General features: G+C 38.6%; 1 protein-coding gene across 21 annotated transcripts in view; it reads right to left on the reverse strand.

Annotated features, from left to right (window-relative positions):
* CHD2 (chromodomain helicase DNA binding protein 2) overlaps positions 1-21,784 on the reverse strand; it is a 135,568-nt gene that overhangs the window by 39,891 nt on the left and 73,893 nt on the right. For all 21 annotated transcript variants that reach the window (XM_082387827.1, XM_082387829.1, XM_082387828.1 and 18 more), the window contains 9 exons: positions 17,584-17,746; positions 17,092-17,244; positions 14,523-14,594; positions 11,320-11,469; positions 10,410-10,558; positions 9,279-9,375; positions 8,755-8,847; positions 6,131-6,301; positions 5,018-5,193 (listed from right to left, as the gene is read on the reverse strand). In XM_082387827.1, the coding sequence (XP_082243953.1) occupies positions 5,018-5,193; positions 6,131-6,301; positions 8,755-8,847; positions 9,279-9,375; positions 10,410-10,558; positions 11,320-11,469; positions 14,523-14,594; positions 17,092-17,244; positions 17,584-17,746 (1,224 nt within the window). The remainder of the gene's footprint in view (positions 1-5,017; positions 5,194-6,130; positions 6,302-8,754; positions 8,848-9,278; positions 9,376-10,409; positions 10,559-11,319; positions 11,470-14,522; positions 14,595-17,091; positions 17,245-17,583; positions 17,747-21,784) is intronic.

Here is a 21,784-nt window from a genome sequence, read left to right on the forward strand (position 1 = left end):
TCTCAGTGACTGGTCATGAAACTGCTTAGGGACATAATTGAGAATGGTGACTTAACTCTAGTACTATCATTTTTAGAAGTTTATGGAGTTCAATAGATAATAAATGATTTAAAAACCACAACCTCTTATAATAAAATCCAGTACAGTTAAGTGGTCTATTTAGTCCACTATTGTTACTTTCAATTCCACACTACAATATTTTCCATTACTTTCTGGTCAATAATACAAATATAAGGTTTTTAGGACTGCCTCAAATACTTTTTGTAATGAGGCAAAGTAAAATAAACATATGATTTTAAACTTTTTAGGCAAAACTATTTTGGAAACTCTGACTCCTTCTGCCAAACATTGTCTCCAGCCAAAAATCTAATCTATCCTTCCACAAGTCTCTAGCCTAAACCATGCTACATGCCAATCCATGTGTATTCCACTCCCCTCCCTAGAGCCAACCACTAGCACTTTCACTAAAAAGGCGAGATGCCATGATATATCAAGGGCATCACTGTAACATGCCAAACTACCTGATTAGATAAAAGTGAAGGGAGAGATACTATGGAGAAAAAAAAATGAAAAGAGAGGGCACAGCAATTAAAGAAAATGGGGATGAATATAACAATAGCTAAGAAACAATATTAAAGGAACAGCATGGATTAGGAAAGTACTATATGTGAAAGCAAACCTGAGGATTATTCCTCCACTCTACATTTCTTCTTCTTGATATATACTGAAATATTTTACATCTGCAATAATATGCCATTTGGGATTACTTCAAAATAATATCGAGACAGAGAAGCATTCCAGGAATGGTGGAGTAAGGACCTCTGAAAATCCGCTCCTCCATAAAAGCAACAAGAACACTGGCAAAATTGTCAAAATCAACTTTGTTAGAATGCTGGAAATTAACCAAAGGCTTGCAGCCATCTTATGAGCATTTATTCAAGAAAATGGCTGAATCTCAGTATGAACAGTGAGCTCTCTGGCATTTTGACTTGCTCTATTTCCCATGCCCTCTCCCCAGCTCCATGACTGCCTTGAAAACTACACCTTCCCAACTACTGCAGCTGTGCAAAGAAGCAACACAGCAGCCACTAGAGGGAGCAGAACAGGCCTAGAGCTCCCCAAAAGCTCTTTCCCCAGAGAACACTGCTATTTGACCAGACTGACAGCACCCTGAGAAGCTCCATTCTCAGACTTGCCTTCATTCGACCTGACTCTGTATGAAGAACACTCTGTAGTTCATTGGTCAAAAAACAATTAGAGGCAAAGGTTTAACACCACAGCTGCCTGAGGCAGCATTATAAGTTGGTGATATGAACAGGCTGACCAAAAACTGCAATGGAAAAACTTGGGGGAAAAGATGTCCACAAGTCTTGGGGTCTTTGAAAAGCTCAGGCATCTTCCTGGGTATCGAGAAGGCTGCATATATGCAGGGCTATGTGCAGGCACAGAGAAGACCTGAGGAGCTGTGAATCTCTCACCTTTGACTGGCACTGAGGCTCTGCACAAACAGGAACTGAAGGTTAAGGCAGAGCTGTAAACTGCCTACCAGAACATTGAAGACATCCCCAAAATACACAAGTAGCCCTTCAGCAAAGGCTGGTAGATTTACTGGTTGGTAGACTTAAGGTGTTTAAGGAAGTCTCTGTCCAATCATTAGCTGACCACTAACCTAAATGAGCAGAGACTTCAAAAGACAGAGAAGACAGACTTCACAGAACTAGTCCAGAAAAGTTACTAAACAAACAGCAACAACAACAAACAGCAAATACCAAAACCTCTTGCTGGCAGGGGGAATCTGATTTCCAGACTTGCCACATTGTGTTACTTAAAATGTCTAGTTTTCAACAAAAAATTACAGAAAACAAAAAAGTATGGTCCCTATACAGGGAAGGAAGATGGTTTTCAATGGAAATAGACCCTGAGGAAGTCCAGAAGTTGAACTTATTAGACAAAGGTTTTAATCAACTATTATAAATATATACAAGAACTAAAGGAATCCATGTCTGACGAATTAAAAGAAAATTTGAGAATAATATATCACCAAATGGAGAATATCAACAGAGACAGAAATTATATAAAGGAGTCAAATATAAATTCTGGAGTTGAAAAGTACAATAACTAAGATGAAAATAATCACTAAAGAGGCTCAGGATTAGATATGAATTGACAGAAGAAAAAAAAATCAGTTAAAAGATAGGTCAACTGAGGGACTTACTTCTCTGATGGCACAGTGGTTAAGAATCCGCCTGACAATAGAGGGGACACAGGTTTGATCCCTGGTCTGGGAAGATCCCGCATGCCGAGGAACAACAAAGCTCGTGCGCCGCAACTACTGAGCCCGTGCGCCACAACTACTGAAGCCCATGTGCTCTAGGGCCCGTGTGCCACAACTACTGAGCCCACATGCTGCAACTACTGAAGCCTGCACACCTAGAGCCCGTGCTCTGCAACAAGCCACCGCAATGAGAAGCCCACACACTGCAATGAAGAGTAGCCCTCGCTTGCTGCAACGAAGACACAACGCAGCCAAAAATAAATTAAAAAAAAAAAAAAAAAAAAAGATAGGTCAACTGAGATTATCCAATGTGAAAGACAGAAAAAGAATCAAGACTAGCCTTCAAAAACAAAGGAGAGGGCTTCCCTGGTGGCGCAGTGGTTAAGAATCTGCCTGCCAATGCAGGGGACACGGGTTCAAGCCCTGGTCTGGGAAGATCCCACATGCCGCGGAGCAACTAAGCCCGTGAGCCACAACTACTGAGCCTGCGCGTCTGGAGCCTGTGCTCCGCAACCGGAGAGGTCGTGACAGTGAGAAGCCCACGCACCGCGACGAAGAGTGGCCCCCGCTCGCCACAGCTGGAGAAAGCCCTCGCACAGAAACGAAGACCCAACACAGCCAAAAATAAATAAATAAATAAATAAATTTATTAAAAAAAAAAAAAAAAAAAAAGGAGAAATTAAGACATTCCTAGATAAATAAAAAGAAAGAATTTGTTGCTAGCAGACCTGCCCTGAAAGAAATACTAAAGAGAGTACTCTGGGCAGAAATGAAAAGACATGAAACAATAACTCAAATCCACATGAATAAATAAGAGCCTCAGGAGGATACCTGAGTAAGTAGATAAAAAGACAGTGTATATGTATTTTTGTCAGTAACTCTTTTCTTCTCCTAAATGATTTTAACTATCAACTGCATAAGGCGATAATTATAAAACTGTGTTGGTGGGCTTATAAAGTATAAAGATGTAATCTGTGTGACAATAAAAGCACAAAAGAGGGGGAAGAAATGTACCTAAACTGGAGTAAAGTTTTAGAACACCACTGAAATTAAGGTGGTATTAGTCTAAACTAAATTGTTCTAAGTTAAAACATCCAATTATAATCTCCAGGGAAACCACTAAGAAAATAACTTTTAAAATATAAAAGAAACAAGAGAATTAAAATAGTATACTAAAAAATATGTAATACAAAAGAAGGCAGTAATGGGGGAATAAAGGAACAAAAAAGACCCAAGACATAAAAAACGAATAGCAAAATGCAGACATAAATTCTATCTTATAAGTAACTGCATTAAATGTAAATGGTTTAAAGACTTCAATCAAAAGGAAGAGATCAATAGAATGGATTTTTAAAAAACATCTAACTATATACTACCTATAAGAGTTGCAAGCTAGATTCAAAGACACAAACAGATTGAAATAAAAAAGGAAAAAGATACTGCACATACAATACCAAAAGAGAGTTGGAGTGTCTGCACTAATATCTAACCAAGTTGTAAACTTTAGGACATAAATTGTTACTAGAGACAAAGAAGGACATTTTATAATGAGAAAACGGTCAATTCATCAAGACAACATATTATAAAGCATACACACCTAACAGCAGAGGCCCAAAACTTATGAAGCAAAAACTGACAGAATAGAAGGGAGAAATAAACAATACAGCAATAATAGGGCCTTCAATACCCCATTTCCAATAATGGATAGATCAGGCAGAAGATCAATAAGGAAATGGAAGATCTGAACAATAGTAAACCAAATAGACTTTAAAAACATCTATAGAACACTCCACTCAACTGCAGCAGAATATACATTCTTCTCAAAATAACACTGAGAGTAGGGGAAAATAGAAATATGGCACACACACAAGATTGACTGCAAACTCATAATGGTTAAAATAATACCCGGGGAGGGGTGTGTTAATATTCTATCAATGTTTGTATACATTTACATTTTTCCATAATAAATTAAACAAAGAAAGAATAAAAGAACAGGTATAACATTTAGTGGGAAACAAAGACCTTGTGATTTCAAATACTGACCTAAAAGGACTATTTGATAATAGTTAAAATTTGGGTTAGACCATAAAGTTAATCATTTTCATATTTTCTACTTTCTTCAGCTTTTAAAAAAAATAACATGGAAGCTAGGGGAAAAGTGGTTTGGAAGCAATAATTTTAGATTTTTCTGGAGGGAAGAGGGGGTGTGAATCAGACACCAACAAATGTGTAATAAGTACTGACATAGAAAGATGCCTAAAATTGATTATAAGTGACAAGAAGCTGCAGAACAGTATGTTGTATATACCAATAAACCAAACTGGTATCAGCACTAACACTGATGGAAAGTAAACTGGGGTTGTCTGTACTACTTTAATTTTTATATTTACACCATTTCTTTTATATACATTGATACATATGTATGTATGTATTTATTCATATTCTTCAATAAAAACAAAAGAGAAAGTTTCAGCCCAAGTTTACCTCCAACAGCCTCTTTCCTCTTGGCTGGACTTTCTTTGTGAAATGTTCAGAACCCAGAACAAGAAGTAAACAAAAAGAAAGAGCCCAACTGAGGAAAACCTTGGAGAAGGGAGAATCATCCTGGGGCCCTGGAGCATGACTCAGTCCCCCTTGCCTTCCTCTGACCTCCCTGTCATCAATGTCAGGGATCCATCAACCTGAGGCTTACAGCATGTCCTTCCAAATGTGAGGGGGAAGGAGAGCAGAGCCCCTACTAACCTCCGGATCTCGGCATCAGTGAATCCCTCCACGAGGTCCTTCCGCACACTTCGGGGGCGCCCTCTGCGCTTGGGCTTCTTGTCATCATCAGAGTCATCTGTCTCACTCTCAGAGGCAGAGGATCTCTGGGCCTGCCTCTTAGACTCAGTATCAGAGTCACTGTCATTTGTCTGAGCCTGAAAAGGCAAAGTCACATTGTAACAAGTGCCAGGTCCAAGAGATCTAAGGACTAAGACCAGCCCATCTTAACCCCTTAATACTCAGAACTTCCCATCGTATCAGGCAAGTCAATTTCCCTTTAAGAAAGAAGGAGGCAGATGGCATGTGATGAAAGAAGACTTGCTTGGGATAGTCACTCTGCCAGAGACATACTGTAATGTCATTAAGTAAACTGGAATAAAAATATTTCGATTGTGGCTTCATGTTTACTTCCTTGGGCAAATTACTTTACTTCTTCATGCCTTTGTTTTCCATTTGTAAAATGGGGACAATAGCACCTATAATACAGGGTTTTCATAAGAATTAAATGAGTCAGTAAGTGGAAAAGCACTAACTTATGCCTGACATACAGGAAATACTCAATGATAGCTACTATTAGCTAATACTGATTTACTAGGATCTCAGACAAACCTGAGTCTGTTAACTCCAACAACTGGGTAATAAAACAGTCTATCTACTTAAATGTGGTTGCAAAAATCAAATTAGATAGTGCCTATGATAGAGCTTTGTAAACTAAAGCACCTTTATATAATCTCTTACTAAGTATTTATGCCAAGTGCTATGAACAAACTCTTAAAGGTGAAAAGAGGTTTGACTCTGAAAGTCAAAGGCCCTGCCAATTAGAACCAAACTCTTAGATTTACTGGTTCTAATCTCAAGGGCAAAATGCAAACTTCTGTCAAACTCAAATTCCTGTCCAGCCATCTCACAAAGAGCCAATCTGCAAAGATCAAATGGCTCATAGGTATGCGCATGAGCCTTGTGCATTTTTCCATTTCCCTCTGCTAGGTTTCCTATAACTCTGCCCTGGAACCCTCCACGTCCAGACAACAACATAAGGTGAACAAAATAAGAAGTATCAATACTTCCATATCTTTCATGTTACTTGATCACCTTTTTAGTGGAACTCCGAATTCGAGGCAACATATAAATTTCTTCCAGTTCTTTCTGCCGCTCTTCCTCCTCTACTTTCTTCCTTTGTTCCTCTGGAATGATCTCATCCCAGTCCTTGTGAGGACGCTCTTCTAGTTCTTCTTCATCCTCCATTGTTGCGAAGTTGGCAACCTTAAAACAATGGACAACTCATTGTCTGACTGACATTTCCCTATTTCCCAAACACCATCTACTAACACACCAACTCAAGCGCTGTTTTTAATCTAACATGCTATGAATGATAATAGGACTCCTGTGATATTACATAATCAAATAATCAATTTTCTACTCATCTCTCCCTTATCGCCCCCCCCCACAAAATCTACTTGCCAAATCCTAAAGCTCATCAGAAATTTTACTGAAAAACAGGGAAAGATATAAAGCTACAAACTGTCTTATTATAAGTTTTATTGAAAGATCTGCTGTTAAATCATACACATTTTCTAATGTACTAATTAGAAATTTTAGATTTATTTAGATTATAACATTTGAAAACCTAATACTAATCCATTACAAACTTACAGTCCGATACATTATAAATCGCTACTGAATAGAGCTCATTTGAAACAACCCATAACTCAAAGCAGTAGCTATTGGTTACCTTATTCATTTTTATCAAAAGTATAGAAGTTAAAGGTATGTAAGAATTTCATATGCTCAAAACTGCATGTTTGTCTTAGGAATAAAAACAAGAACACAAAATGCAAAAAATTGAAACAAACCTGGAAGAATATTCCATTTATTTCATATCAAATATTTAATATATTTAGACCAGGGCACCATCATGAACATTACTTCTGTTTAAGAAGGGAGCAGGGGCTTCCCTAGTGGTGCAGTGGTTAAGAATCTGCCTGCCAATGCAGGGGACACGGGTTCGAGCCCTGGTCCGGGAAGATCCCACATGCCGCGGAGCAACTAAGCCCGTGAGCCACAACTATTGAGCCTGTGCGTCTGGACCCTGTGCTCTGCAATGGGAGAGGCCGCGACAGTGAGAGGCCCGCACACCGCGATGAAGAGTGGCCCCCACCCGCTACAACTGGAGAAAGCCCTCACACAGAAACGAAGACCCAACACAGCCAAAAAAAAAAAAAAAAAAAAAAAAAAAAGCCAATAAAAAAATATATATATAAAATTAAAAAAAAAGGGAGCAGTACCCACAGAAGTGAAATCCAGGTGAAACACTAACAATTCACCTCCATCCTCTGCATCCGCAGACACATTAACTCTGATCCTCCTAGAGCTCTGTGATCCACTCAACTCCTTCCTTTTTCTTCCACTAAGACAACTTCTACCTGTGGCCAACCTTGGACTTCATCACAAAATAATGCTTCCTTTCAAACACTTCTTCCTCAATCCTTATGGGTCTACCACACATAACCATCAATGTAACCTCCAGGTCTTCCCTGCTTCTCTAACATGCATGGAACCAAACCATGATGAATCCATTCAACCACGTTCTCACTGGAATCTGGGAAACTTCTGCCACTTTGATGACTCTTCTATGCCTCCCAAGCCAATCTTCCACCTTGGGATGGCCAACTGATTCAACTTCTCTGACCTCAAGTATTTCTGGAGCAAGTCATATGATCCTGCTGACTGGCTCTAATGTGAAGCCCCATCTTCTAAATTCAGCTCTACACCCTAAATCAAGTTCCTCCTGGCAACTCCTGGCCCCTGGATGGGACTATCCCAACTCTTTTCCACTTCTCAGCAAACACCTCACTTAATTTACTGGTTATTAAGGTCACCAGTTGGAACTCCTACATCTTCTCTCCCCTCTATTCCCTGAAGTGTATACTTTCCTTTTTCTTTCAAAGGCCAGTTCCTCCATCTGTGCTTTTGATTATATCTGTTCCAGTCTCCTCCTGGGCAATGTGCAATCAAATTTTCCTTTTTTCCTTAGAACCTTCAGTATTTCCCTATTCTCAATTTCTTTCCTCAACCTAGAAACGTGGTAACACCTTTAAAAAACTTTGCCTTGCTTGATCCTTCTATCCTCATAAATTACTTTCACTGATCTCTTCACTAAGCTTTTTATTAATGTCTATACTCGATGCTGTCACCTCCTACTCATCAGGTGCCCAGCTTCTGCATTTAGTCCTGATCTCATTTAATTTTCTATCAAATACCACTAACTACCCCATAACTGTCCTTAAAAAAAAATCCCACCAAGTCAAGAGCTTCCCAACTGTCACCTTCTATTTTCATACCTTTGACCTCTCTTTCTTATGATTCTATTAATGTCTCTCCCGCAACCTCTCCACCCCTCCCAGAGCTCCACACTATCAAGTTCTCCACCTATCCCACTGACAGCTTATTCTCAGCCCTTGTCACACCGGCTTCTTTTCCTCTACCCACTGAATCTGGGCAGGATGGACCACTTCAGTGGTGACCCTCATGGGGAGGACTATACAGTCTATACCCACATCATACTTGGAACTCTAGAGAATGATTTTGAGGGATATGAGTCAACTTAGGTAAAGAGAAAAGCAGAGTCCCTTGCACCCAGAAAGTACTGACAGGCATTACTTATTACTGGTTCATGAATCAATGCTAAAGACTTTCTCAGACAATGATTTTCATACCTTAAATTGTGACAGAAGCTCATCTGTTGCACTTGTTGAGACTTCATTCTCTCTGGTTTCAGCCAAGCGCAAAATTTCATCTATATCCATTTCCTAAAAGAACAAGAGCAACACAAACATGGTAAAAAGGCAACAGTGGTACGCATCTACTGAAAATGACTGGTGCAAATAAACCAACTCTCTTCTCTGATATTCCATTTTCTTTTACACTCCCAGTTTCATGTCCTTTATATCTAACGTTTCAAACTACTATTTATACAAATGACAAGATGAAACTTCAGAAATTACGAGAAATAAAATTGGAACAAAAAAGACCAAAGACAAAATCCTCAAATGCTTTTCTCATTCTTTCCTAGTCAATTTAGTAAGAGCTTTTAGCTCTGTAAGAAAAAAAAGAGAAACTATGTTCTGCAAGTAACTACCGTTTCTTTATAAAAGTCTCAGACTCAGAATCACTTCCAGAAAAATTCAGACTCTCACAGATGATACTTATCAAGAAAGTTTTTTCCCTTATTGTTGACTACCTGAGGCTCTGATTCCTCCCCTTCCAGTTCTTTGAAGAGATCCTCCGCTCCAAATTTCAAAATCGCTGTCAGCTCTTCTTTATTAAAAGGATTTGAACTGCAGAAATAAAATGTAGTTGTAATCTTTTAGGAATGTCAAATAACCTCTATGGAGTTCTAAATATCTATTCTTCATAAAGAGGTCAAATTACTGGTGAAGATATAAATTCTGCCACAAGAAAAAAGAGCTCACAAATATTTCATGTTTTTTAATCCACAGGATGAGTCTGCAGTGGTAAATCTAACCTAACAAAAGACTAAGAAATCAATTATTTTCCTGTTGATTCATCTGTTACATGGTTAAGCAAGAAAGATAATTAGCAACATGAGAGAAGGGAGTTCTCTCTTTGTCCTTTGACTCAGAAAGTTACCATTCACCAAGAATTTTCAAACTCCTCATCTCTGGTCCAAAATAAAAGAACAAGCTTTTTCTGCCTAGTTTCCTCTTTAATGGAAAATTATCATCATCTAATTAGGAAGGGCTCATTTGATCTCACCTGTAACACAAGTTGTAGGACTGCCTCAGAAGATACTCAACAATTTGATCAAAATGTAAACTCTCCAAGAGAAATAGTTGTGTTTCCAAATAAAGCCAACTAAAAGGTAACTACTTTCCTTTTATAGCCTTCTGTTTTCAATAGGAAAGATAATCTCCACACAAACATTTTTACCAACAGTAAGAAATAGATACCAATTCAATCTGGTGCATTCTCACTGCTGAAAAGTCCAAGGCAACGTTGTGCCAGGATGAAAGCCCAATGAGGAGCACACAGCTGCCACTGCTGCTGCTGTGTCATATGTCACAGGCAGAGCCAAAAGCAAAAGGCAAGAGAGGAGGGCAGGAAAGGAAGAGAGAGGGCACATAAGAAAACGTCTGATATGGGGAAAAAAAAAAAAGAACCCGAAGAAGAAGGAGAAACAGGGAGAGCAAAAATTCAATGAAAATGCCATCTTCTTGCAGTTTTGGCTTGGCCTTTTCCAGGTAATTAATGGATTAATGTCTGTTGTAAAGCATCCTATTAGAAAAATGAATTATACCAAATGTTGACAGAAAATTGACTCTGCTACCTCTCCCATCTTTCCGGCACTTACTTGGACCTTCCAGAGTTGTTTTCCAGAACTGTCCGGCCAGTGGTATCCATGCGCTGAATCACCAGATGGTCCAATACCATCTTCTTTTTGGCCCGTTCTATGATCTCTTCCTCCACGGTCCCCTTTGTAACCAAGCGGTAAATATTTACCTGTAGGAAAAGGAAATGTTATGCTTATGCCTGATCACACATACAAAAAAGTTACCTCTGTCTAAAACCAAGGGGGAAAATAAAAAAATATTTGTTCTCTGATATGGCATACCACTTGTAAGCCATCCATCCAAGCAGACAACTTAAGTATTGTACATGCAATATTTTTACTATTTGCAGCACGTTACATTCTTAAATAAAATAGCCTGTAAGGAATTGTTATTATAGCCTTGTTCTAACAATAAAAATGCTGCTAAAGAATGATCTGTCTCATTGAAATTGAATCTTTGGCCACATATGAAACTTAAGAGGTACCCAGTACTAGAGCAGACTTTGAAATTCATCTACAAAGGAAACAAGTGTGTACGTTTCCAACATACCACAGAGTTAATACTGGTCATGTGTAATAAAAGTAGACCATCTTGAACAATAGTAGAATATTCTAACCACTTTTCCATAATAAAATAGATGGAAAATTTCAATTCTAAGTCTATTCATCATATATCCTTGAGTAAGCCAGAAAGCTACTGGTGATATACTTTTCAAACAGCGGAAGAGAATAGTTTCATATCTATGAGCTCATCTCAGCCCCAAAGACAGCTTCTCTGTACTAATTAACAAACAGACATCTACCCTTGGGGAAATGAAGACGAAACAGGAAAAAAAAAAAAAAAAGCATTTTATAAACATCCTGAAAGGGCTGAATAACCTCCCCTGCCCCCTCCCCTCCAAGCCATATCTAGAGGCCCCTCTCCACTGACCTGCTTCTTCTGACCAATTCTGTGGGCTCGGGCTTGTGCCTGCAAGTCGTTCTGGGGGTTCCAGTCAGAATCAAAGATGACGACTGTGTCCGCTGAAGCCAAATTGATTCCCAGGCCACCAGCCCTTGTCGAGAGCAGGAAACAGAAGTCCTGTACACAATGCAATATACTACTTTATGCAGTGGCCTTCTCAGAAACAGTTTCACAGTCCAATAAGCCCTTATACCTGGAAACCCCTGCAGGTGTGAAGAAAAGTGAGATATGATGGACAAACTTTATGGAGGCTACAAGAATGTCAGGGACTTGATGGCAGAGTGAATTTTCATTTGATTAAGAGGTAAGAGTCAGTGCAATGAACTAAGGAGTAAAGTAGAATCTGATAAGGCAACAGGAGCAAAAGAATTGGTGTTCTCTCCTGGCTAAAACTAGTACACAAGCAGTTAACAGAAACCAGACAAACTTAATTATCATGAGGATCGTTTCAGCAAGTTGCTTAGATACTTATTTCCTGGGTAAAGGTGGATTATGCCATGTAAGGCAGTCAGTATGAGCAAGGAGACTTTATTGGGTAAATGTCCATTCATTTGTTAGGCTGGTGAGGAATACAGAAACACTGTACTAACATATCACATGACTGAACCACTGGACAGCACAGGATCCTCAATCACCACGGAACATGCACAAAGAAAACCAGAGCAGGTATGGCCGAACAGCAGTGTGTGGGAAAGACCCAGGCACTGACATATTCCAGTTTCCACAGCAATGATAATAGAGACTGGGCAGGCACAGTACACCTACCTGCATCTGAGTGCTCAGAAAAAAAATGGGCAGGAGGCAGAGAATAAACTCTATGAGCCAGAGAAAACCAAAGCCAAACAGATTTCTATTTCCAGGGAATTTGGTCACGTATCAAAGACTGACACCTTTCTGGCATGGAAATGGCACTCAAAAACTGGTAGTTCTGAGTTACTTTTTGATAACTGGGTATATTTAATACATATACACAGATGCAATGAAAAGATCTCCACATTCTAAATAACAGTCACAATCCACCAACATTATGCCATAGAGATAAAAATGGAGAGAGCCGTCTCACAAGAGCTTTACACAATTCCAATAAAGAACTGATTAACAGGGGTGTTGAAGCATCGTCTGTGAGCCTTGGCAGAGATACCAAGCAACACCACACTCTGAAGAGAAGCCTGCAGGTAAACACTTGAGAATGAGACACCTAAAACTTAAATGAAATCTGGGGTCTGAATGATCATAAGAAATATTTTCAACGTCACTCTTTATCAAAGACAATATGAATTACATTAAGATATTATTTGTGCCTATTATCAAATGGTAAAATGGAAATATTCATACATAAACATTATGAATATAAATTGTTTGGGAAGAGTGATTTAGCAAAATGTATCAAGAATCTTTTTTACATGCTCATATCCTAGCTAAACATCTGACAACAATAAAATGGTCAAATAAATGATGGAACAGGCATGAGAAAATATTAGAAATTACAGTTCTTTTAAAGCTTTAATGACATGGGAAAATGCTCAGAGTAGAATTTTGAATGAAGGGCAAGCACAAAACTATATGCAGCATGATCCCAATTGGGCAAACATAGAAAGAAACAAAGGGTTTCTTCCAGGATGAATGGAAATGCACCCAAATAACGTGAATAGCAAGCTTTCTCTGGGATGGAAGTTTTCTTCTTTGTACAGTATTTCTTCTTTGTACTCTTCACCATCTTCCAAAATTTCTAAATGTGTTTATAATACTTTCCCCCCATAATAAAGTAATTTTTTAAATTAATTTAAAAAAGACTCAGAGTTGCAGAAAATGGTAAAGAATCTCTACTCTATATCTAGCCATCGGACAGGGGAATCAACAGAGAACTACAAAGAAAGCCACTTTAGCTTTTTTTTGAGAAAGGGCGATATGAAACATTCAACTCACACTGTGTTTTAAACTAACAGTAGGGACCACAAAACCAATCTCAACAAATACTGAAGAAGAGAAACAGGTAACACTGATGGGGTGCCTGCGATGAACCAGGCCCTGCGCTCAGTGCTATGTGTGGGGTATTGCACTTAGTCGTCACAGCAGGGTTATGAAGTAGGGCATCATGGTGCTTTTACAGTTGAGGAAATAGGGAGGAGAGAGAGGAGGATGGGAATTAGATGGTTATCAACGTTTTTAGTAATTACATTCCTCTTCTCCTTGACCATTCAGAGCCTTGGTTCTGAAGAGATTAGTGCCCAAAATTCCTCAAGGAGAACTAAAATTGTAGGCTGGAGAAATAGTCAGAATACCACAGTCTAACTAGGCTTAACGTGCTATTCAAGCGGCAGGAGTCATACCATTCTGGAGTGACAGACAGACATTAAGAGTGTTCAAAGCTCTTGAGAAAGCAGAAAGTTAAGCCTGGTCTATCTATAAAGAATAGTGGCCCAGACTTCAGAAGTTCTAATGTTCTCTCCAAAACACTTTTAGTTCTACCTCTGGCCCTCACCATGGCTTTCTTAACTCCTCACACCATTATAGCCTTACTTACACTAAACTTCTTTTCCCCTCTTCTCTCACATCCCATGGTATTTAATAGTTTGATATGCACAATTTACAAGGTTACCACAGTTTCTAACTTGTCCTAAGTGCTCTTCCACATGTACCTTAAAAACAAAATACTTTATAATGCCAAATTCAAGTTGGATACTTAACAGATTAACCAATGTTGCTATTAGCCCAAGCAAGGGAATTAAGCCACATCCTACCGGGGTCCAACAAATCTGAGACACAGCAAACATACTTTTCAAGACTCAAGTCACCAAAAAAAGTATAGATCAGAACCTTCTGATGTAACATACATGTCAAAATTAATCCTACCAGCCAGCCCTCCCCAACCCTTGCCTTGTGGTTCTTCTAGGCCCAGAAATTTGGCATCTGAAAGCCGCCAGAGAACCCTCAGTTGATACCGGAACTACTCTGTCATTAATCCAGACCAGGGGAGATAAGCATGCATATGCTTTTCTGGATTGACAAACAACAAAATTAAGAGGCATCTTTAGTGATTTCTCCTTCCCTTATGAGGTAGGAGAGTTGCACTGTGAAATGTTTCTGAAACAGAATACATTAAGCTAGAAAGGCTTTCCCCTTGATACAGAGCCCAAGCTGCCCAAATAACAAAGCCATGCATGGTATACCTCAGACCCATCTGCATTGAAGTGGTCCAGTGCCTGTTTTCGGATTTCTCCCTTGATGGAACCATCCAGACGCTGTAAAAATAAACCACATGAAAATCATAAGGTAGGAAGATCAGCTACACTCAAAATAGAACACCAGACTTGTAACCTTCATCACTCCAACACCCACTGAGTAAAAATAACCGGAACACACTGGCAAAGTGCTGTCCAGGGGCTGTGCTTCAGCAGCACACCCGACTTGCCCCGAGCTCTCCGGTTACAAGCTCAAGGTCAGAAGCTTCTGATTCTAAGGGCCATCTAGGCTTATCCAAGGGTCAGAATGGCCACCAGGACATAAGGAGAAAGGTGGCAACCCAAGCTGTGCTTAGAGGCTTTGTCTGCTTCTACATCTGTGGGTACCAAAGAGATTAGGAAATAGTACCACTGGTCACCTCATAATTAGCTCCTGCAAAAAATGGTGCTCCTTAGCTACATGGCTAAAAGTTGCCCTGTTATTAAGTGCTCCATAAACCAAAAAATCATTTACATAATTTTGTTAGGAAAACATTTTCCCATAATATTGAAAATGTTAAAATTAAGTGCGTCATATATCCCAGCTTTTCTGAAAATTACACTCTAAAATCAGAGCAAAGTGTTCAAACAGCCAAAATGTATCTTCAAGAGAGCCTCTAGCATTTACTAGCACATACAATTCTTACATTAGACTATATATCAATTCTAGGTCCAAAACAATGTCACCATAGAGAAACCATATAATAGGTAAATACTGAAGAATTACTACTTGTATGCTGTATATAAAGCATTTCTCACTCTTTAAAATCATTTTCACATTACTTCCCCTTAATCACCACTTGAGATAAACTACCTCATTTTACCAAAGGCAAAACTGACCAGGCAGATGTTGTCAGCTGACCAGTGACAGGGGAGGGGCGGAGTCTGTGGAAGGACCTACAGCTCAGCGCTCTGTCCACCAAACCCAGAGCCACCTGATCACAGATAGAATCACACATTGGAATCCCCTTTCTTCTTTCTGACTACCAACTCTACTGAGAGCCTTGACCCAAAGATAAGTTTAAATGGCAGGTTCACAACCAGTATTTGAAATGAGAAAACCCAAATGCCCTCTTTTCAGTATTCTAAGAGAAGACATTAGGCATGATAACCTGAGTGGACACCAGACTACTCATTCCTTAGAGAGAAAAGTAACGTATTCTTATTTTACTTGATACCAAATGATGACCTAGACCTGAAAGCTCCCAGGGGTCAGATGTACTGAGAGATCACTGACTCTTTGTACTGTGTTATTTTTGATAACAACCGCGGTATTTAACTATATTCTAAGACAACAGCTGAAAGACCACACAAGGTATTATGGATATAACAATGCCTTTCAGGGTATGCTGAAAGAAAACCTGTTACTGAGTTTTAAAGCTTGGCCTTCTTAGAGAGAATCACTGCCTTCAAGTATCTTCAGTATCAGCATAATTGCATGAGTCCATCCAAAATTAAAGAAAAAATTTATTTAATGTAAGGCAGGACTTCCCTGGTGGCACAGTGGTTAAGAATCCACCTGCCAACGCAGGGGACACAGGTTCAAGCCCTGGTCCGGGAAGATTCCACATGCTGCAGAGCAACTAAGCCTGTGCGCCACAACTACTGAGCCTGCACTCTAGAGCCCGCAGGCCACAACTACTGAGCCCAAGTGCCACAACTACTGAAACCTGTGCACCTAGAGCCTGTGCTCCGCAACAAGAGAAGCCACTGCAATGAGAGGCCTACGCACCGCAACGAAGAGCAGCCCCCGCTCGCCGCAACTAGAGAAAGTCCTCGTGCAGCAACAAAGACCCAACACAGACAAAAATAAAATTAATTAATTTAAAAAAAAATCAAGGCATTATAAAAATATTAGGCCAAAAGTCAAGGTAAATTGCACACGTCTATAAATAAATCAGAGATAAGTTTCCCATTGTCTAACACATAGAAAAATATTATTATGCTGAAGAAACTCTTTTTCCCCCTTATTTTTCTCCTCATCTTACAAGAGATTAATGAATGAAGACAAAAACCCAAAATTATAATTCTGCAAAGTATATTCAGGGACGAGCAAGGTTTCAAGTATACTGTTCTCCTGAGTTGCCCAGCCTCACAGCCAGGGTCAACTTCCTTTGGGGTGAAATATAAAACACTGTCACTTCTCTTTTTCTTTCTTTCTTAGGATTTGGGCTTCTGTCATCAGGTTCACACTTCCTTCCTCGCTACTTTTACCACAGGCTTAGAGATGTAAGATACCATCTAACAACACTTCTCTTGCCCAATTTTCCTTTCTCTAATCCCCATCCCTCACCCACCAAAAAAGAATAATCTTCCCACGGATCTTGTTCATTACCGGGTAGCCTAAAGGCATGGAAGTAAAAATTAAGACCCGCCTGGAACCTTAATCTCAATTTGTTTCAAACAAGAAAACTCTTGTTTTCTCCTTTAGGATAATTTAGCAAGCAAAGCATACAACCTCGAGGGAGGGAGGGAGGAAAGGAGGAAGGGAGAGACCCCAAGCACCAAGCATCCTCACCTGGAAAGGATAGTGCTTAATAGTCAGGTACTCAGCCAGGATATCCAACATTCTCACCATCTGAGAGAAGATAAGGACTCTGTTCCCTCTTTCTCGAAGTCTTGTCAACAGTTTATCTAACAGAATCAGCTTCCCACTGCTCCTGATCAAGGACTGAAGATTAAAAAGACATTCTAATCATCATGTTCAAAAGCATACTTCAATCTGCCCTTCCTCTCTAGTAAGAGTTGGTATTTTTAAAATCATCCTTAAGCTTTTGGAAGCTTTCTGCAATCTAGCTGACAAGCAATTCCTAAAATGCTCTTTACCTAGTATCTGTGACAATATACTTTCCAGATTTTTCCTAGCTATTTGACTTCTCTCACCTGTTTTTAAAGCTTCTTTTGATGCTCCTTGAAGTTATCAAGGAGGAAAAGGAGTGTTTTGATAAAAAGCATCTATAGAAACTAAAGTGCCTTTAAGAAAGTAATTACAAACAAGGTAAGCACACACCAGAAGAATCTCCTGTCCATTTTCCCTTTCATTTTCTTCGGGAGGTTTAATGAGATAACAGTGGTTGCAGCACTTTTTCAGTTCCATCACAATATTAAGGAAACCAGATGTGCTGCCTCTTGTTCCTTTGGCAAGAGCCTTGTAATTCCTAGTCAGAATCCATCTGCAAATTAAGATAATAATGATATTATTAGATTCAAAGAAAGAGAGAGTTGGGGATACCAGCAGATTATAAAAGGAAATAGTGTTACTGAGGCACGGTGGGAGGCGGCGGGGGGAGTTAAAAAGGCAGGGAGGGATGCTTTATTTTATATCTCCTGCCACCTAACCAGGCACCCTCACACATCTCCAGTCAGATTCAGACCATTAATCATTCTATTGGCTATTTCAACCTGGCTGAACACAGGAATATTAAAAGAAAATAACAGCAACAAAATATATATATTCATAGAACATATATTACATATATGTATTTTATATAAACAGTGACTGTCACTGAAAGCAGTCTTTATTGTAGTATAAATGTGGAAGTTAAGCTGGCTCAAATTAGAAAATCAGTTAAATAAATGAGATATACCAAAGATAGAAGCTACAGGGACTTCCCTGGTGGTCCAGTGGTTAAGACTCCACGCTCCCAATGTAGGCGGGCTGGGTTCCATCCCTGGTGAGGGAACTAGATCTTCCATGCCTCAACTAAGAGCCTGTGTGCCACATCTAAAAGATCCCACATGCCGCAACTAAAAGATCCCTCATGCTGCAACTAAGCCAAATAAATACATAAATAAATGTTTAAAAAAAAAAAAAGATAGAACCTACATACCCATTTAAACTGTTGTAAAAGGGTATTTTACATAATACAGTGTTCATAACGAGTATGTTTTATATCCCAGTTTGAAAATATTAGAACTGCTTTTTTTCTGAGTAGTGAAATTTCTTTACGCTTTTAGCAATCACACTTTTAGGAATCCATCTCAAAGAGGAATTCTCAAGGATTCTCACTGTAGCACTATTTATAAAAGGAAAGCATTTGAAACTATCCAAATGTCCATCACTAGGAGACTAGTTGAATAAACTATGCTACAGATCCACTATGCAGTTGTAAAAAGAAAGGACTGTCTCTATAAACTACTATGGCGTGCCTTCCAGCACAGCCGACTCCCATCACTAAGTGAAAAAAGTAAGGTACAGAAAAATGCATACAGTATGCTACCACTTGCATAAGAAGGAGGCAATAAAAAAGTTAACATGTATCTGCTTATATTTTAAAAATTAAAAAATAAAGGAAAGATAAACATTAAGATTTTTAAATATAAAAGTAATTATTACCTAAGGAAAAGAGGGACTAGAATGGAGGAGACAAGGATAGAAGCCAGATATCTCTGAACATGCCAGGCATGGCAGCTTTGCCTTCGGAACTCTATAAATATTATAAATAATCATGAACAAAATTAAACAAAGCAATCCCTAAAAAAAAAAAAAAAAAAAACACACTAAAATGAAGTAAATAAACTATTGTATCCAGTCAGTACCTAACCAAAGAGAAGGAAAACTATCTCAAGTGCTTTAAGCCTCTTACCCATTTCTAGTGGGATATACCTTTAAAAACACACACAAAAATACTATTTTAAAAAACCTTAACCTGTTTTTGTTCTTCATCTTGCTAGTGGTAATCCTGGCACCATTATTTTAAGACTGTGTGCATAGTGTGAATTAGGCTGGTGCACTTGAGAAGTCGAATTTTTGGTATGGGTATAAGTTCATTAAGGTCAAATAAAATTTCTGTCGTACTATTTAACTGGACAAAACTCATGATGTATTTTTATCTTTAAAAACAAACAAATTTCCTAAATCTGTCCACTTTAAAGACCAGTGAATAAGGTCCACTGCAGTTGCAAAGAGCACCCCCAGTGCCGTTTATGACCTCCAAATACCATTTTCCAATGAAACAGTACGTGAAGCTTTTTGGCTGACTCTAGTTCTGGGGCAGGAAATGAACGAGACGAATCTGAGCATTTTATCATTCCAGAAAGCAAAGAAGTTATCAACTACAACTTGGATTTTGTCAAAAGAACTTGAACAAGCTCCCACTGGCTAAAACTGGGACAATTAGACCATGAGTATAGATAATAACTGCAATAGAATAAAACACAAATATGTTTATTGATGAATCAATAATCATACAAAAATATTCATAATCATACCAATAAGTCTCATTGGTCAAATCTTTGAAGGAAGATAGATAATCCATTTTTTCTTTTGAAAACGTCAAAAATTCAACATGGATGAACCTTGAACACATCATGTTGAGTGAGATAAGTCAGACAGAGAGAGACAAGTAACGTATGATATCATGTATATGTGGAATCTAAAAAAGCCAAACTTGTAACAACAGAAAGTAAAATAGTGGTTACCAGGGGGAGGGGAGTGGGGGATAGGACAGATGTTGTTTAAGGGTACAAACCTGGAATGGGTAGTAAATAATCCCTAGAGATCTAATGCACAGTGTAGTAAATATAGACAACAACAATGTATTATAATTATCATCCTTGCTAAGAGACTAGATTTAACAATCCTAACCACTAAAAAGAAAGGATCATCATGTAATGTGATAGAGGTGCTAATTATCACTACAATGGCCATCAGATTACAATATATAAATGCATTAGATTAACATGCTACACACCTTAAACTGTACAACATTATATGTCAAATGTACAGTCAGCCATCCGCATCCACAGGTTCCACATCTGCAAATACGGAGAGCCAACTATACTTTGCCATTTTATGTAAGGAACTTAAGGATCCATAGATTTTGGTATCCGAGCGGGGGGCGGGGGGGATCCCTGGAACCAAACCCCTGTAGTTACCAAGGGACAACTGTATTTCAATTTTAAAAAACAGTAAATAAATAAAAAATTTTAAATTCGAAAATCAGAAAGAACCATGCATTTATTCTGTCTTTCCTATATGAACTGTTCCTCATTGATGTGGGGAAGTTTCTTTTTACAGAAGTATTCCCGCTAATAAACAAAGGAGTAACAAAAGTTGAATATTACCACTTTGTAATCCCTAATGAATTAATGATCTAGGCAATGCTCATCAACATTTGCTAATATCACAAAAAGACAACCTCCTCTGATAGATTGCATTCTGTGAAATATTCATACTGAATCTGGGTCTAACCAACCTTCTACACCTATCTGTGAATGTAAAGGAAACAATGTGTTCTCAGGAAAATATTAAATGATGCCATGGAGCTGGAATCAGCAAAATCCAGGCTGTGAAAAAAATCTATGGAACACAGACTCAGTTTCTTCACTCAAAAATTTACAAGGACGGAGGGGAAAATGACTTAAAATAAACTTAAGAGATATGTCAACCAATCATAATGTATGGAGCTTACTTAGATCCAATGCAAACAAGCAAAATGTGTGTGTGTGTGTGTGTGTGTGTCTCTAGGACAACCAGGAAAATGTAAACACTCACTGTATATTATAAAAATAGTTAGGAATTACTGGGGGTTTTTTTTAGGCATAATAAAAATAGTATTGAAATTATGCTTAACTTTTTTTTAATTGAGGTATAGACATATAACATCATATTCGTTTCAGATGCATAAAACATGATAATGAGATATTTGTATACAATGCAGAATGATCACCGCAATGTCTAGTTACCATCCATCACCATAAATAACTACAAGTTTTTTTCCCTTGTGATCAGGAATTTTATGATCTACTCTCTTGCAAATTTCAAAATGCAATTCAGAAGTTATTAATTATTGTCACCATGCTGCGCATTTCATCCCCGTGACATATATTTCATAGCTTAAGTCTGTAGCCTTTTGACTCCCTTCACCCATTTCTCTCACCATCCTCAACCCCTGCCTCTGGCAACCACCAATCTGTTCCATGAGCTTGGGGGGTTTTGGGGGTTTTTGGCTTAACTCTTAAGAGTCTTTATCTTTTAGAGATATATAGAAACACTTATGATTTGGACCTGGAATATGTTTCGTATGACCTGGGGGTGGAAATGGGGATGCAAAAGAAGATACAGATGAACTAAGACTGGCCAGGAGTCAGGAAATATAAAAGCTGGATTATGGGTACACACCATTCTATTTTTGTATGTATTTGAGATTTCCCATAATAAAAAGATTTTTAAAAATCAAGGCAGTGTTAGGCAAAAAAGTCAGATAGTA

Source organism: Balaenoptera borealis, assembly GCF_965194805.1.
Source record: "Balaenoptera borealis genome assembly, chromosome: 3".
Lineage (NCBI taxonomy): Eukaryota > Metazoa > Chordata > Mammalia > Artiodactyla > Balaenopteridae > Balaenoptera > Balaenoptera borealis.